At 49.0% G+C, this 16,943-nt stretch overlaps 8 protein-coding genes across 10 annotated transcripts in view; 3 read left to right on the top strand and 5 right to left on the bottom strand.

The window, feature by feature from the left end:
• FVEG_16309 (histone acetyltransferase) overlaps positions 1 to 431 on the bottom strand; it is a gene marked incomplete at both ends in the record, with an annotated part of 1,127 nt that extends 696 nt beyond the window's left edge. The window contains one exon of the mRNA XM_018905560.1: positions 171 to 431. Within this exon, the coding sequence (XP_018754889.1) occupies positions 171 to 431 (261 nt within the window). The remainder of the gene's footprint in view (positions 1 to 170) is intronic.
• A 926-nt stretch (positions 432 to 1,357) lies between these two features.
• Positions 1,358 to 3,010, bottom strand: FVEG_08386 (hypothetical protein; the record flags this gene model as incomplete). The annotated part of the gene is made up of 1 exon (XM_018897278.1): positions 1,358 to 3,010. One exon carries the CDS (start codon positions 3,008 to 3,010, stop codon positions 1,358 to 1,360), a length of 1,653 nt encoding a protein of 550 aa, XP_018754890.1.
• Positions 3,011 to 4,251: 1,241 nt separating this feature from the next.
• FVEG_16310 (hypothetical protein) lies at positions 4,252 to 5,835 on the top strand (the record flags this gene model as incomplete). The annotated part of the gene is made up of 1 exon (XM_018905561.1): positions 4,252 to 5,835. The coding sequence occupies one exon, from the start codon at positions 4,252 to 4,254 to the stop codon at positions 5,833 to 5,835; it is 1,584 nt and encodes a 527-aa protein (XP_018754891.1).
• A 146-nt stretch (positions 5,836 to 5,981) lies between these two features.
• FVEG_08387 (peroxiredoxin (alkyl hydroperoxide reductase subunit C)) lies at positions 5,982 to 7,748 on the bottom strand. Of its 3 annotated transcripts, none has more exons than XM_018897281.1 (3): positions 7,337 to 7,748; positions 6,775 to 7,268; positions 5,982 to 6,667 (listed from the first exon to the last, which is right to left on the bottom strand). In XM_018897281.1, the coding sequence occupies exons 1-3, from the start codon at positions 7,441 to 7,443 to the stop codon at positions 6,654 to 6,656; spliced, it is 615 nt and encodes a 204-aa protein (XP_018754894.1). In that variant the 5' UTR covers positions 7,444 to 7,748; the 3' UTR covers positions 5,982 to 6,653. The 3 variants fall into 3 exon arrangements, with proteins under 3 accessions (XP_018754894.1, XP_018754892.1, XP_018754893.1); XM_018897279.1 differs by having other exon boundaries at positions 5,982 to 6,646; XM_018897280.1 differs by having other exon boundaries at positions 5,982 to 7,268.
• A 293-nt stretch (positions 7,749 to 8,041) lies between these two features.
• FVEG_08388 (hypothetical protein) lies at positions 8,042 to 9,505 on the bottom strand (the record flags this gene model as incomplete). Its single annotated transcript, XM_018897282.1, has 1 exon — positions 8,042 to 9,505. One exon carries the CDS (start codon positions 9,503 to 9,505, stop codon positions 8,057 to 8,059), a length of 1,449 nt encoding a protein of 482 aa, XP_018754895.1. The 3' UTR covers positions 8,042 to 8,056.
• A 407-nt stretch (positions 9,506 to 9,912) lies between these two features.
• On the bottom strand, positions 9,913 to 13,096 carry FVEG_08389 (hypothetical protein). The gene has a single exon (XM_018897283.1). The coding sequence runs from the start codon at positions 12,977 to 12,979 to the stop codon at positions 10,379 to 10,381; it is 2,601 nt and encodes an 866-aa protein (XP_018754896.1). The 5' UTR covers positions 12,980 to 13,096; the 3' UTR covers positions 9,913 to 10,378.
• Positions 13,097 to 13,383: 287 nt separating this feature from the next.
• Positions 13,384 to 14,685, top strand: FVEG_08390 (hypothetical protein; the record flags this gene model as incomplete). The annotated part of the gene is made up of 1 exon (XM_018897284.1): positions 13,384 to 14,685. The coding sequence occupies one exon, from the start codon at positions 13,384 to 13,386 to the stop codon at positions 14,683 to 14,685; it is 1,302 nt and encodes a 433-aa protein (XP_018754897.1).
• Positions 14,686 to 15,112: 427 nt separating this feature from the next.
• On the top strand, positions 15,113 to 15,292 carry FVEG_16311 (hypothetical protein; the record flags this gene model as incomplete). The annotated part of the gene is made up of 1 exon (XM_018905562.1): positions 15,113 to 15,292. The coding sequence occupies one exon, from the start codon at positions 15,113 to 15,115 to the stop codon at positions 15,290 to 15,292; it is 180 nt and encodes a 59-aa protein (XP_018754898.1).
• Between the last annotated feature and the right edge of the window lie 1,651 nt (positions 15,293 to 16,943).

The following is a 16,943-nucleotide window of genomic DNA, read 5'->3' as shown; positions in this document are numbered from 1 at the left end:
TTCCTTCTGAAATACCCAGTAGCATAGTTATCTGCATACGTTAGGACGTGCATTACCGGGGACGTTGCCTTAACGTAGTCCTTTAGATGGGCCATGAGATGGGCGCCATAACCTTTAACTTGTTAATCTGATGATACGGCGCAAAAGACGATCTCGGCGAATCTCCGTACTCGAAATTCTCGAAATGATATACCGCCAATGACTTCTAGGGGCTTCTTCACAATGGCGATAGATGGATGGGTACGGTCATAGACGAGGCGTGCGATATAGTCCTTTGGCATTTTCGGCAGTTGCTTCTGGAACAAGCACCTGAGTCCTGTCAAAAGAATCATGCTCTCTCGTGTGCCATCGTTATTCACAACTCGATACTCTATTTCGCTATTTCGCTCTTCAACCACAGCGGGCTTTAGATGAGTTAGGCCAACTGACATTTATAAAGTGGTCAGCGCACTCACTTTGTCAGGGAAGGGTATTCTGCTAGATATATCCCAGAGCCTTATGTCTGATCTGTCCGATTCTTGATTGGAGCTCTTGAGTCTTTTGGCATCGGATTCAGTTTCTGGTTCAATTGAAGCTGAACGCTTCGCGAAAGGGAGACTTTGCCCGTCCGTGAGCGGATGCGCCTCGCTGGCCATCTGTATCAAGTGGTGGAAAAGTGCTCCGAACGATGTGTAAAGAACAAAGAATGAGGTCATTCAAGGTATGAGAACGGTTTAAATAATATTCTCCGGACAATTACAAGCACCTGACCAGCCATGTGACCAGCGAAGTGAATTCATTGACAATCAACAGGCCAATTAAACAATGAGTTAATATGCCAATCATGTCACAAAAGCCTTGCCCAACAGAAACCTACCAAGGCTTCATGTAATCGGGCTTATCTGAGCTTTGCAAGTGAGATGAATCATACATAATTAGAAGCAGCGAAGAGAGCGGTCCAAAGATTGGTGGGTGGCCATACTTGGTACTATATGACTGCGCAGGATACAGCGGGCTGTTATCTAAGGCGCTGAATGGGCAGGGAATGTCTGTTTTCCTGTTGCGGAGACTTTTGATAGGTATCTAGTAATGCCTGGAAGTTATGATTGATTTGTCTTATACCCAAGCCAAGGAGAAGTCGGCTTAAAGCTCAGACATACCTGGAGATCAAAGATTGCGATTGACTAGATTGGATCAAGTCACGGAAACATGCAAGCTTGGAAATTTTATGTCAATTTGTAGTCATTTATCCTATCCAAGACTTATCCCAGGCCAACCATGTCCAGATCATTATTATTGTGCCTGCGCTATCCTTTCCATCCTCCTTCCATTCTAAGGTATCATGAGTGTATTTTACTCGTACAGCAATCTAGTTAAATCACCATCTGCGGACAATAGCGCGACGGCCAGGATATGTCGGCGCCACTGTAGCATTCTTACCCGACACTCCGCCAGAGGGTAGAAGGACAGGGATGTCAGGATGCTGTAGGGCTTCCGCTTCGGCGATAGGCATCTCTCCTGCACCCTCATGAGGCTCCGCGGGTTGAGGTGCAGCCGGATGCTCAGCTGCTGGAGCCTCGTGCGCCATGGTCGCTATTGGTGCAGCAGGATGTTCGGCAGCAGGCGCTTCGTGGCCCATTGTCGCGACTGGTGCTGCTGGGTGCTCTACGACGACAGACGTCTCATGAGCTGGTGCTACAGGCGCAGCAGGGTGTTCGACGACAACTGGTGTTTCGTGAGCTGGAGGCGCGGCGGGATGCTCAGCTACAACGGTCTCGTGAGGCGCTGCAGGCGCCTCCACGACGACTGTTTCATGGGGGGGCGCTTCGTGGGCTGGTGCTTCATGCTCGGGCTGTTCAATGACCACGACAGGATGCTCTTGAGGAGCCTCCACGGGATGAGCAGTGGGTTGAGCAGCGACGTGCTCGGTGACTGTCTGGATCACAGTGACATGCACGGGCTTCTCTACCTCAACCGTGTGAACAACCTCGACGGGTTTCTCAACTTCAACAGTGTGGATCTGCTGAACCGGCTTCTCAACGACTTGAGTGTGCACAACTGTGACGGGTACCTCGACATTGACAGGCTTCTCGACTTCGACCACTGAAGTATGGACCACTATGTTCTCGACCACGGATGTATGGATGACAGTCACGGGCTTCTCAACAGGTACCTCGACTGGTTGAGTGTGAATGACTGTAACTGGTACCTGAACTGGCACTTCAACTGGCTGGGTGTGAATCACTGTGACGAGCTTCTCAACCTCCACGGGCTGTGTATGGATGACGGTGACAGGTTGTTCAACTGTCTGGTGCACGACAGAAGTCTCAACCACTGTTACAGGTTTCTCAACCTCAACAGGTACAGTGTGAACGACGGTGACTGGCTGTTCAATTGTCTGATGAACCACTGAGGTCTCAACCACTGTAACAGGCTTCTCGACCTCGACCGGTTGGGTATGGATGACTGTGACAGGTTGCTCGATGGTCTGGTGTACAACAGATGTCTCAACAACTGTAACTGGTTGTTCAATCGTTTGGTGGACAGTCTCGATAACTGTGACTGGCTTTTCGACCTCGACTTCGACGGGCTGGGTGTGAATGACTGTAACAGGCTGCTCAACTGTCTGGTGAACAACAGAAGTCTCAACTACAGTAACGGGTTGCTCGATCGTTTGGTGAACCGTTTCGATGACTGTAACAGGCTTCTCGACTTCTTGGTGGACGATCGAAGTCTCGATGACTGTGACTGGTTTCTCAACAGAAACATGCTGAACCTCCGTCACGGTCGCATGCACCGTCTCGGTCTGGTGCACAACCTCAGTCACATGAACAGTCTCGTGAACCGTCTCATGAACAACCTCCCCAGGTATCGTCACATGCACCGTCTCATGGACCGTCTCATGAACAGTGACCGGCTCGCACGCCACGGGCGCAGCCTCCTCAGCAGGAGGATTTCTTCGAAAGAACGACGGAGAAGCAGTCGCCAGACCAGCAAAGGCAGAAGCAGAAATGATTGTTGAAAAGTGCATGGCAGGCCAGCCTCTTGATTAGAGATAAGCAATTAGGAAGGAAAGTTTCGACTCGGCGATACCAGATCGCGTGGGTTGATATAAAAATGAACGGCAGTTTGATAAATTAAAAGAAACAAACGACAATAAAGAATCGAATGGGGAAAGAGACGATCACAAAACACGCTCCAGGCGGAAATAGAGCGAAAAGATAAAAAAGAGAGTGAAAGGGATGAAAGGATAGAAAAAGGCTAAAAGCGACGGGAAAAGCGAGGTTTTTCTTCGTCTTGGCCATGATGTTTTGGCGTTGCATTTCATCCAGGGAACATGAGACGTGGCTACCCTTCGGCCGGTGTTGAATCCGCTCCAAAATGTCATGATTTGTTGGGATTTTTTCTCGCGCCTCGTTCCCAGCTCGGAAAGTTGGCTCGCCGCAGGGACTCGGTGTTTGGAGGAGGCATCTTGGCAGATGTGTACTTGTCTCGGCATTGATTCAGCTCCCATCCTCCCCTGCCCGTATATCAAAGCACAAACCATCAAAGCACAATAGAGTTGGGTTAAGCTTAAGAGGCATAACGTTAAGTCAGATAACCTTAGAGCATGAACCCCTGTTTGAAACCGTCGCATTGGCGGGCTTGGCGACCTCCTGGCCGATGTTTCCCTGCAGCGGAAGGCCTTGGTCCCGGCCTTGGAGGCCCCGTTTCTCGGTTTCAGCCTTGCTACCAGAGACTGAGGAGAAATGACTGATGTTATACGAACTTGGGATGAGTTGGCGCCTTCACCAGCGTTTTGGGTTAGCTGTCATGGTCTCATCTTGACTATCCTGAAACAAAACCCCGCCAAGTCTTGTATCACGGGTCTTGCGGCAGGAGGCTCGTCGATTGACGTAAGATAAATAGTCTTGGGAGTTCCTTGCGAAGGATGTTTTCTTTTTTTGTGGTGAACTGTTCGTAGATTGCAGTTCTTGTGAGGCCTTGACAGGTGTTTGAAGTTGACTCGTTATCTTATCTCATTCGCCTTATCCTATCTACTCGACTCCGAGGTTATCCTGGCAATTGAGTGCGGCTGAGAATGCATTGGGATTTCAGCTTCAGTATTCGTAGCATACTTACTCCGCACTCTTGCGGTGATTAGTTGTCCTTAATCCTTCGTAATCATCATCTATCACCAGAATTCCCAAAGGTCTGCGGTTCTGCTGCGCTAGCCTTCTATCCTCATCGTTGCATGTAGTATCTCGTAAACAACCACGACGCGTAATCAATATGAATAACCTAGACTCCTTGGTACAGACGCCTTCGGATCGATTAAGCCAGCTATCCGGAATTCCTCTTGACATCATCCTCTACCATCTTGACATCGCATCATTCACCAACTTACGTCTCACCTCACGCCAGCTAGCCACCAACACCATCCACTGTCGTTTCTTCAGATCTGCCAAGACCGGCCTATCTGTGGCTAGTTTACAATCTCTCACAGATAGAGTCTCTCACCCTCAGCTGGGGCCCGTGCTGAGAGAGCTCACTGTTGTTGCAACGCTCTATGACACCCAGCCAGCCGAAGCTACTGTTCAAACAAGAAAGAAATGGTCGGGATTCGACAAGGACGAACTCCGCCGTGATACAGAGAATTATCACCAACGCGTTGAAGATCTGCGCGAGAGAAACGTAGATTGTACAGATGAAGAAGTACAAGAGGCGCAGCAAGATCTTGAATGGATGCAGACAAGAATACAACAAGATGCAGACAACGGTGGCAGCCAGGCCATTCGCTCGTTAACCAGCATCTTTGGAATCGCTGTCAATCTTCGTGTTATCAATCTAGACGCCTGTATCATCGGAGGTCGCACCAAGACCTGCTCACCAGCTGAACATCATCGATGGTATCGATCCGACCACCAGAGATCAAGTTGGCCCTCAGTCTGGGCAGCAGCATCCGAAATCTACTTCATCGTTATCTTGGCCATATCTCGCAGCAGGATCCAACTCGAGAAACTCCACATCTTTCCCGATACGCCGTCATGCAGTGTGCAGCTCAGCCATGTTGAGCCTTCTTGGATAGCCGTGGACGTGGATGACTTTGCATATGCTTGCAAAAACATCAGATCTTTCAGACTGAGCTTCTCCACGAATACAAGCATCGGAGTATCACCGCCTGCCCAAGGAGACCCCCTTTTTCGTCATGCTTTTGCAGCAAGCTCTGGCTACAGGCCACATCCAGAGTGGGATCTGGATGATTGTGCCGACCCAGCCGCAGTTCTTAGATTTATGCACAATCTCACATCGCTGGATCTTCATTGTTATCGCCCAGATAATCTCATTTTCACAGAATACTCCAGGGCTTTTTATTTTATCAGCCAGAGGATTAGGCTCGGCTGTCTGAGGGACCTTTCTCTGTGCGGTCTTCCCCTGCGACCAGATGACCTGATTCTCTTCTTGACAAACCACCCTACTATCACCAAGCTGTCTCTCGAAGGCATTCTTCTAGTAGGCGGATCATGGTCACCTGTCTTTTCATGCATCGAAACTATGCCCGCCCTGGAGAGTCTTCACCTCAGCTCCCTCAGCACGGAGTTCAGCCACGTAATAAATCTTGATCCAGCAGAACGCACTTTTGAAGCTGACGTACAAGATACGGAGAAGTGGGTTCCTTGTGGAGATGGACATATCTTATACAAACGAGATATGTGCAGAGAGGAGATTCGGCAGGGACTGAATTTTAGACCGCAGCCGGGACCTCGAAATATCTGGCGAGACAATACGCTGGCATACTTTAACCGTATTCAGTATGAGTTTGGACCTCCTTCGAGTGTATGGGATTGGGATCCATTGAATGAGGATAGTGCGTAGATACATTGCTGGCTAAGAATGAGGAGAGACTTACCCTAGGTAGATGATAAAATTTATCTATTCGATACAAGAACAGAAGGATGCTTCTCCAGCATAGTAAAAGGACTAGTTCTAGGACTACTACATAAGGATTCTTCAAGTAGCATGCATTCACGGGGTATACCATCACTTTTCGGTAGGTGTTGTTCGATTTTCTCCTGATTGGGTAGACCTTGATTCAGATGCTATATCAAAAGATGAAATGTATGACTACCTGTCCCATTGACAATCGGAAGTGCTTAATCGCCACCAGGGTTCAACTTCAGACGAAGCTTGTGGTATATCTCAACCCATTCTAAACCATCACAGGTCGGTATATGACGTTTAACTCGGCATTGAAGCTATTTTCTGTTGTTGTCGAGCATGTCCGGATATTGCGACGGAAATGCGGTAACCAGGGTGATGGTTTTAAGTTTGTTGTGTACGACGCGTTTCAGGCACTCACAGTGGGAACACGATTCCCTAACGGTGCAATTGTAAATGCCGTGCAAGACCTTAATTCACGGTCAAATCGTTGAGAAGAATTGTCCATCAATATACATTGTTCAAGGAATGTCTATAGTCTAGGTCTAAGTCTACTTTCTAATCGTATCTCGTCAAAGACGACCGGTCGCACTCGTGCATCGCCCTCCATAAACATAAGGATCGTATTCGTTATTATCGCGTTGGATCGTTCGTCATATTGCTACCGGTAGCAGCGCGGTCTTGTTTTCTCTTCTTCTTCTGTTTCTTTACTGGCGGGTGTTGATTGGAATTCGAGTCTCATTGGAATCTAGCATCTATGCCTTAGCTCCTGTAACATTACAAATCTTAGTCAAACAAATGTTCATTGTTTTTGCACTGTCCACGAATGGTGTGCCCAGGTCTTTTATTCAGTCCTGGGTCGCTTCCGGGACTCACCATTCTCTCCCTGCTCCTCAAAGTACTCCAGGCTTCCCTTGGGATCAGCCTTCATGGTCTTTCCACCCTCCTGCCATCCGGCAGGGCACACCTCGCCGTACTCGTCGGTGAACTGGAAGGCCTTGACCAGGCGGATCGTCTCCTCGACGTCGCGGCCGACGGGGAGGTCGTTGACGGTGATCTGGCGGAGAACACCCTTGGGGTCGATGATGAAGAGGCCGCGGAGCGCGATGCCCTCGTCCTCGATGAGGACGCCGTAGCTGCGCGAGATCTTGGTGGACTTGTCGGCGATGAGGGGGAGCTCCAGGTCGGGGCCCAAACCGCCCTGCTTGCGGGGCTTCTCAACCCACGCGAGATGGGTGAAGTGGGAGTCGGTGGACACGCCGAGAACGGTGGTGTTGATCTCGCGGAAGCGGTCGAGGGCGTTGTTGTACTGGATGATCTCGGTAGGGCAGACGAAGGTGAAGTCCATGGGGTAGAAGAGAAGAACAACCCTACGAAGCATCAGTCAGTATGTCCGTCCATCCAGGTTCTCAGGGGAGGGGGGAGTGTGAAATCGTACCATTGTCCCTTGAAGTCAGAGAGCTTGATGTCTCTGAACTCACCTCCAGGGAAGAGGGTAGTAGCCGAGAAGTCGGGAGCAGGGCGCTGAACAAAAGCTGAAGACATTGTGATGGTAGTTTCGTGATATCGGTTGAAGAAATCTAGAAGGACGAAAAGAAGGGGAGGGAGAAAAGGTTTAAAAGCTAAAAAGCTTCGACGCGACTTAAGAAGCGTCTCAGGGAAAAGCAATCAATGTGGAGCCCGCGTTATCAGGGGCCGGGCCCGGTCATGGAACAAAATGGAAATCATCAAATTTTAGCGCCATATTAGCTGATACCGTCATTACGGCAGTATCGTGATAACAAACCGTGAGCAAGTAAAAGCAAATTTATGTAATTAGTGCTGTTGACTCGTGAATTCTTTGGTGGCGGTGACGCAAATGTGGACTGACTTATCTCTAGAACGGTGTGAATGCCGAACAAACGCGTTCCAGAAGAGAAAAATCCACGTGCGGTGCCTGCGGCGTCTGCGGAGTCGATGCAATTTGATTCCAAACCCGCAGCGCCAATCAACGCATCTGTCTATATCCGGCCCGGTCTTCGGAGTAGCTCGGTTCGGAATACCGAGCTCACCCTACACTCGCTTTATCGGTCCATCTTATCAGTTGCGATATCGCTGCCATTCTTTGGAATCTTATGTTGATCATGATTGTTTTATTATTAATCTGATAAAGAAAAATCTAGTCTCTTACTCCATTGCTAGCTTTTATGCTCTTGGTGACGAGGAGGTTGGCTTCGTGGATTATGTCGGACATGTCGTCTAACGTCAACTGCGGACTCAATGCACAAATCCTCAAAGCTACCTTTCCTCGAACCTTGGTTGTCAAAATCCCGGCTTTGTTGCTTGAGATGAGACTCTTTGAAATACCACTGTTGATAATCTCAAGTTCATCTTCGGTCAACCCCAAGGACGCATAACGAAATGTTATAACGCCCAAGCTAGCAGCGCTGACAATCTCCCAGTCAGGTAACTTTCTCAACTCCTCCTCCGCCCGCTCAGCAAGATCAAATCCATGATCAATCATCTCCCCAATCCTCTCAACACCAATAACCCTCAGTGTAAACCACAACTTCATAGCGCGACTCGCTGGTCTAGTGAGCTCCATGCTGTAGTTCCAAAAGTTTGGAATATCCTCATCTTCAATTGCTACACCGTCGCGAAGATAATCCCCCTCATTTGCAAAGCTTCGGAGAAGGTTGGACTTGTCTTTTACCAGGAGAAGACCGCAGCTGTAGGTTTGGAAGAGCCATTTGTGCGCGTCCCATGACATGCTGTCGGCGTACTTGAGCCCGGCGACTGTCTCGTGGCGTGTTGTGGATAGAGTTGCTGAAGCGCCGTAAGCGCCGTCGACGTGCAGCCAGATCTGCTCCTTTTTACAAATCTCTGCGATTTCGGGTAGAGGATCGATGGCGCCCGTGTTTGTCGTCCCACAAGTTCCAACCACCAAAAATGGTACAAGGCCAGCTTTGCGATCATCCTGAATCGTTTGTGCTAAAAGAGCCGGGTCAAGCCTGAAGTTTTCATCCGCAGGTAATCGCCGAATCTGCTTTTTATCGAACCCAAGCATTCTCATAGCTTTGGCAACAGAGTAATGCGTCTGATCCGAAAGATACGCAACTGCCTTTGCCGTTTCACCATGTGGCACAAAACGATCCCTCGCAAGCACAATCCCCATCAAATTCGCCATTGAACCACCCGAGACACAAATCCCCCCTGCACTGGCGGGAAACCCAACCCTCCCAGCCAACCACTCAATCAACGTCTTTTCAATAACAACAGGTCCTGAGGCTTGAAGCTTCGAAGCACCAAGTGCATTGAATGCACTGGCTACTATATCGCCTAGCCAAGCTACGGGCGATGTAGGCGAGGGGATGAAGCCCATGAAGCGAGGGTGATTGACGCGCATACGGTGGTCGAATGCGGTGAAGGCTTCTTCCACGACTTGGTCGATTGAGTGCGCTTGACCTGGTGTTCCTATCTTTTGAAGATAGGGAACGTCTGAGGGCTGTGCGACTTTGATGATGGGGTCGTTTTTGACATCTTGAGTCGTTGATGCTAGACGCTGAGTTATGGATTGCAAAGCTGAGCATACTGCCTCAAGCTCGTCATTGTGATGAAGAGAACCCATGTTGAAATACTGCAAAATTGTATGTTTGTGTCCTCAATTCTTGATGTCACCAAGGCCATCTTAAATATCTACGTCTCTATTTTTGTATTCGCATATATCTCCATCAACCAATGTTACCCTCGCGCCCTCTATGTCCAGATCAGTGGGGCTATTCAATCCCCTTGGCATGTCAATCGTACGCCTTTCGAGAAATCTGTAGATCCCGTCAGCATTTCATAAATACTTAGCTGTCATAGGCTGTGAAACTTGAAACTAGCGACGTTAGATTATCTTACGAGCTCCGTTTTGCCATTTTGGGTAATTTCTGGAGAGGTTCGGATATCCGAGATGTGCTAATGGAGCGATTTCTAAGCTTGGATGGATTTTGGATGTTACTTTATGGAATAGCGATATGTGGCGAGGGTATTGCTAGGGAGGATGATACGTTGTAGCCGGTTCGTTGTTGTACATGTCTTACTATGATAGTGACACTCTTCCCAACCATCACGTTCTGATGTCTTCTTTTCTTCAACCTTGTAGACTCTATACACAACCATATCATTAAAGATCACTCTCTTGTCCTCGCTTCGCTCCCACCCATCGATAACCCTATTTTATCTAACTTTGGGATGCAAGTTGAATATATACTTGGTTCCTACCGGCGGCGAGTAACTCAGTACCTTAACCAGAGGTAGCAACAAGCTCGTGTGCCCAAGTTCACACCTTTAGAGTTCTCCGAATCACGGAAACCCGCGTACCTCATATCCGGAAGATTACCTTTAAGGGCAGGGCCAAATGGTCTAATAGGCGAGGTACAGAGTCTAAACTCACTTATCGCCCCGGTAGCTGCACCACTGGCTTAGCAACGGCGGCGTTCGCTTTGCAAACAGAAATTTATGCCTTGGGAGCGGAATCGCCAGCCGGAAATTCGGGGACATGAAATGTAAATGCCCCCGCTGCCGGATTATGGCAATCTTCGACCCTCGTAGGTTGCAAGTTAGAAGGAATCGCTATTCTCAGCGTATCGATCGGCTCATTGAGCTGGATGCCAAAGACAGCCGACGTCGGTCCTTGTGCAGTGTACATGCTTTCCTCCATCTCGTCCTTTAGTACTGAATGAATAACAGTTGCGTAATGCTCCACATTCATCACGCCTGAGTCCATGTCGACAAACTCACTAGCCTTCCAAGGTCGGGGCGCCGGGTCCAAGGGCATGCGTCGCTCCTTCACTTTTGAAGGCGGCTCCAGCTGCGGGCTGTTTTCAGGCTTAGTTGTGTAGATTTTAAGATGCGTTATTTTGAGATTGTCTCTGTCCAAACCTGACCCAATCACAAATGGCTGCTGGTGGGATGGCAACGTAAACTCGAGGGCCGTCAGATCAGGCGGTGTTCGATCAAATAGTACCAGCATCATATCGGATGAAAGGCGATGTTGTATCAGGATAGGTGCTTGTGGCTTGATCTTATCCTCGTCATTGGTTGGGTTAGCCACTTTGGCGAACTCAGGACTTACGGCCAACTCAGGGAACTGGACCAGTATCTCTGACCGCATGATGAATCCATACTTTGGCATCTGCTGACAGTAACCCAGACCTTCAAGAGGTGTGCTGATATAATCCTGGAGTTGCTTTTTGATAGCTGACCGAGCGTAATCTTCAGATGCAGACTGATTCGCTAGACTGAGAGCACCATCTATTAATGCCTCAGTCCAATTCTCGTCGACGTGGAAGAAGCGCAACGTCTCGGGGGGTACGTGGGAAGGGTCGGCGATGAGGTAGTGCGCAGGAACGTCAGCTAGATGGAGCTTATCGAGAATCCACGACTGAACTGTAACGTAATCACGGTTGGTGGGGATACTCTGGTAACTAACGGGCGTATCGATAGGCCCCCCACTGCGCCAGCGGTTTGTTGAGACTGGTGATGAAGAGGGGGACGCAAATTGTTCGTTCATTCCTTGCAGTCTTGAGATGACTTTGGCAGCCTCGCTCAAGACTGTGTCACGGGATGCTCCCAGGGTCATGTGGACTCCTGGCTTGGATTTAGAGAGAGCCTCTTTGGACAAGACACCCCGAAGACGCCCAAGAGCAGTCGCGAATGTGGAATCTCCCTGAGCGAGTGTTCGACCAACCTGCCAGGCTGTCGAGTATGACAAATCCATCAAGCCAAGGTCTGGGTCCAAGATATTCAGATCGGCACCAACGTTTGTCTGGAATGTCATGCCACTCTGTTGTGGATGACGTACTTTGACGGGAACAAGCGGTCCTCGGAGTAAGCCAGACGTAACCTCTCCTGTCACGGTTCGATATCTCGTCAGGGTGAATCCCTCCTCCAAGCGCTTGGCCACCAGCTTTTCCATTTCTGTCTTATCTGTCACGATTGACCCCTTGCGATCGGTATGTAAAACTGAAAGACCTTTGCCTAGGTTCTCAAACGTGTGGACAGCACTTAAAGTGTCTGGTGGTAGTGAAGTGTACGACCATGAATAGAGACTTGTCATAACTACTCGAGCCTTGCTACCTGTGCTCAAATCAGGCGGAGCGCAGCCATGGACGCCTTGAAGAGAGATGAGGTGTGCGTAGAGTGTAGTTGGAGTGGTAATAGTCTGCGGGGCAATACGTGGGGAAATGCTAAGAGCAAAGGTCCCAGGTTCTCCGTCTGTCTCAGCAGTTGACAACATCCCGTCCGTGGCTACTGTGCGGACATGCGAAAGGAAACGAAACATCTTTATGTCTCCTTTGGTCACCTGGTCACCGTTCTTATCCTTGGAAGTCCTGACGAAAAGCTTATGGAAGAGAGCGGCAGGGAAGGTAATTAGGGTCATAGTATCCGATGACCTGTTGGCCTTTTGTTCGCCATCTGGTTTGGCTATAAAGACACCCCTTCCAGAAGGTCGAGGGACCCTGCCTTCTGCTGTCGCATCCTTGACATTGAGAGTGAAGCCTAGCGTCTCTGTTGGTTCTTCCGTCGGCGCTATCCCAAGATAGTCACTGCGCTCATTCACACCCAACGCCAACTCTTCCGCCGTGAAGATGGCCAATGCAAGCCATGGAACAGAGTTGAGAGAGTCGGCATCGTGGGCATCTTTGTCAACAACGTCCCGTTCCCATGGACAGTGGGGATTCTTCAACACAATATGCGGAAGAGTGAGAGATTGAGCAGTGTGACCCGGGGTGGGGAAGACCGACACTACTGCGTCTTCGGGGAGGCTATACTGCGGTGCTAGTAAATGCTGCTGTCGTCGCAAATTCACCGTCCTGCGTTGCCGGGATTTCGGAGGGTCTCTGTCGATCAGGTTGGGATCTCCATTTTGATCGTCCGGGAGCGTAGCTGTGACTTTCTGAGAGACGTCGGCTGTGTGCTCGCCAGCATTCAGAGTCGGCAAGTAGTACGAGCTGAACTGGGTATAACTGGGAGCTAGCGTAGATGGCTTGTTTGTCAGTAGCCGCTGCTCATGACGCAGGGTGAGATGTCGATATTGCTGATTTAAAAGAGGCATATTGGCCTTTTCTTTTCTATTCTTATCGCGAGTAATTCTGGGAAATGGCGAGTATGAATGCTCGAAAGTTGAAGGGGGGAGGGTTAAGTTTCCCTGTTCTCATGGTGGTGGTGGATCAGTGGTGGTTAATGCAGGGACGAAGGGGTCTGTGACTCTGTGTATAGGCTGCTAAAAATCGGACTATTGATTCGCCCCACCCACCCTTTCCTCAGCTGCTCATATATTAGGGTCTAGACTACTCGTGGATCTGACCCCCATTCTTCGCATGAGGGTCAGATCATTCCCTGCCTCCTCGAGACGAAATACTTTTCTTCGAACTCTAGCCAACTCGCAAGTACCTAATCAGAAACTACCTATTATAACCTGTACAAACCAAAACAGAACCCCTAAGCGAATATATCCAGATGCCACCGCAAATCAACCAACCATCACGCTTGAACTCTCTATTTGTGATTCCGGGCCCTGGCAGTCACAAAAAGATTGCTAAACGTGATGGTAATCGCGGGGTTCACGAGAGTCCAGAACCGAAGGAACCAGATGAGCCATTATGGCAGGCCGTAAACGAATGGGATCAGCCTATTTGGGGTTGGGTTATCATCAACTACGCGAATAGTGGCCTGCAGTTCTTTCTCCCAGATGGCATCTTCTACCGGGAGCTTCGACTGCCAGCTGGCCCAGAAGACAAGATGAGTTCTGATCTGTCGCACAAACCGCTTTGGCTACCGTCCCAGCAGCCCGATGACCCAAAAGAGGTACTCAGATGGGATATGCAGCAGCTATCGCGACTAGTCAAGACTCTGGCTCAATCTACTCCGTGCCTGGACAAGTTTATCGACATGGTTAAGCGCGCCTCATCTGCAAAGACGCCTGCCCCTGGCTATGCTGAGTTTGGAAGTGCTCTTACTGGACGCCCCCTAGCTCTGACTTACATGGCATGGTCCCTAGAGCTTGCGGGACCAGAGTGTACCAGCCAAATGGATGATGATCCAGCGCCATCACCGACTCTACTACCGCCACGCTTAGAGGACAAAGATCCGCCCCAACAATATTCCTTTCCTATCAAGATTGGCGACAAGCAACCAAACTTTGATGGCCTTGTCGGGTATTTTCTACCCAAGGCCGCTGAGGATGTAGAGCAGGGCGACGCCTTAGATCTCACCAAGATATACTCGCATTTCGCCATAACAAATCCTCCGGCTGCAACAGCTACGACAAACGATGATCAATCTGAAGGACCCATCATACCTATAGCCTCAGGGAACTACCCTCAAGTCCGGGCTCACTACATCACGCCCTCGAGCGTCCTGACACCAGCAGACTATGCGACGCAGCGTGATCTTGAACTACAACTCAGCGGCATTGTTGTAGGCGCCCTCGTTGATCCATTCCTTCCCTGTCATACATTCACAGCTATACTGCCCCCGAAAGAGCTGTCTTTACCGCCATGGACTTGGCAGGAGAGTCTAGCTCGGATGCAAAGATTTTTCAATGCAGGGCCCCTACTAGTATCCTCTAACGTTCCTTCGTTCAACCCGGAGAATGAGCTGATGAAAGGTCCTCACATCCCGAAGTTCGCAGATGTAACTGCTGATAATGGCGAATTGAGCCGTGTTGTGAGCCTACCGGTGGCGGACATGGCTACTGGGTGGGCTTGGCTAGAGCCATACACGGTTAAAAATAGTCCGGAGGAGACAGAGTATCCATAGTCACCTTAACTGAAGGACAATTAGAGAGCGATCGCGCTTAGTGATACAGCAATGCGATCTCGGCAAGAAAGATGCTAACCAGCTGTTGACCTTCTGATTAAAGTAAACCCAATATATAATAAGTAATTAAATTCTTCTGGTGGATTCTAAAGTACCCAGAGTACTGGCCAGGTGGATACGAGAAGTGGATGCAAGCATACGAACCACGCTTCAAAACCTTTGTTTCTGTCCTGCCGTATGAGGAGAGAAAGTTTCAGTCACGGGAAAATAAAGAAGGTAGTCTGAAAAACACATAACTCTCGGAAACCGGGACTTTCTCACTTTCACAGCAGATGCAGGAGAGCTAGGAAAGTAAAGAGTGGGTGATTGGGTACGTAGCTAGAAATAGCTGGGCTTTCGACTTTGTCTCCTGGGATGTTTAGATCTTATGTTCTTTGGGGATAACGAGGAAGGTGATTATCGGACGAGATTGTCCAGTCTGGGTCAGAAGCAACAAGACGATCTGGAGCCTGTTGTCAAGTTCAAAGTCGCTCAGGAGAAGGGAAGGAAGCCGGTGCAGTGGAGTGAAGAAGATGCCAAGAGAGAACTTTGTAAGATCCTGGTATAGAGGGAGAGAAGCCTGCTACGTTGCAGCTGTATAGTGTAGTATATCATTGCAGACAGAAAGAGAGTGCAAAATAGATACAGCCTTAGCACTTTGTATAAGCGTGATAAACTGAATTTCGGAAACGGGCGCCGCGTATGTAGAGCGGGATGCCTTTCATGTAGCCTACTGCCTATATCACAATCGCTTAATCGGAATGGTCGTTTGTATGACGCAACAAGATCAATATGACTATTCCGATCGCGCTGTTTACAGGAAACTAGGTGGATATAACCGGATAATAACATCACTTTCCCTGAAATGCATCATTTAGCATGCACCAACTTACGTTTTACCTATTGTGATTGGATGATGATGACGCTTAGTCTCTGCGAGGCTTGTGTGCTATTTAACCAATTCTCTCTATAATCTTACTTCCCGATCCTTCCATTCAGTAAATAAGAGAATCCCCAGTATTATAAACTAGGTAATAACAATAATAAATTATTGATGATAAGAAAAACACGTTATGGTGCCTATAGCACTAAGAAGGTCACCACGGGATGTCTGACATGCAAGTATAGACGCTCCTCCCGCACCCGATAGAATCGTCTTGTTGACCCAGCAGTAGAAGCAGGTATAAGAAGTGCGACGATCTGGAGGTAAGACATGCAGTAAGCTATCTACATTGACATTCCCTCGTATCATCAAATGAAAACATTGGCAGTCATGGCGTGCGAGGTGGCGGCAAGTAGGAAAGGTAGCGGCTGAAAAATATGATAGATCATCAAGACCACGGCTTTCACCGCCTTCTATTGCACGACAAGGACCATCGCAGAACATGCGCCAACGCATAGTGGCAAAAATGTGGCTAGCTGAGAGATCCCGTGTTCGGAATGGACAGCTAAGACATCAACGCTTTGAGTGAACTGGCCTTCCTGCAGATCATCCTACAATCAGCCCCAAGCCACCGTCACATTGGAGGCGCCGCACTCACCCATGCCTATCTCCGCCCTCCGACAGAGAGAATCGTGATGCACCTGCGATTATATTTTAGTCCTGTATCTTCTCGCTCTTGACATGCTGGATTCCATTGATTGTGGAAAAGGCAATTTGAGATATTTTGCAGTCAGGTTAAACTTACAGAGTATCTTTTCTGCAGATACTTGGAAGCACCACCGCCTCCCAGAGCGTCTACCCCTCCTCCACGCATATGATCTATCCTATCTGCTGCAGGGAAGCTATGTCTATTGTGAACGCCACGGGTTTCAGCCGCTTGCGGATCATGCATAGACCGTCAGCCCAGACCTTCGCCTGAGGATTCATTACTGAGAGATTGTCCCTCATTTGCTCCGATCTCCGCTGAATATTGAGCGTGTCTAAGACAAAGCCTTTTGAAGAGGCTTTTGATAGGCTATGAGCCAAATGCCAAGGTAAGGATGGAGTGAGACAGCGTTGGCAATAACTTCAGTCACCTGTCTCCGGTTTGAATCACAGCCAGCCACGAAGACATAATGGAACTGTTAATCGACCCTAGCAGTTTGAATGAGGATGTCAGCATAGCTGATTGGGGTTAATATAGCCCATGCAAAAAGTTAAGACTATTGGCAAGTATGGTCAGACATGATTGCATAAACACTTGGCTTTCTCATGTATAAGAGGGTCAGTATCCTCC

Source organism: Fusarium verticillioides, chromosome 10 (assembly GCF_000149555.1).
Source record: "Fusarium verticillioides 7600 chromosome 10, whole genome shotgun sequence".
Lineage (NCBI taxonomy): Eukaryota > Fungi > Ascomycota > Sordariomycetes > Hypocreales > Nectriaceae > Fusarium > Fusarium verticillioides.
The sequence above is the reverse complement of the archived record's forward strand: the minus strand, read 5'-3'. Positions and strand labels throughout refer to the sequence as shown.

Excerpts from the sequence above, each read along its gene's own strand:
- FVEG_08387 (XM_018897279.1), bottom strand. The coding sequence starts at position 7,443 with ATGTCTTCAGCTTTTGTTCAGCGCCCTGCTCCCGACTTCTCGGCTACT. Across the intron at positions 7,269-7,336 it reads TCTGACTTCAAGGGACAATG|GGTTGTTCTTCTCTTCTACC; the intron begins GTACGATTTCAC and ends GATGCTTCGTAG. Across the intron at positions 6,647-6,774 it reads TGAGGAGCAGGGAGAGAATG|ATTCCAATGAGACTCGAATT; the intron begins GTGAGTCCCGGA and ends CATAGATGCTAG.
- FVEG_08389 (XM_018897283.1), bottom strand. The coding sequence starts at position 12,979 with ATGCCTCTTTTAAATCAGCAATATCGACATCTCACCCTGCGTCATGAG.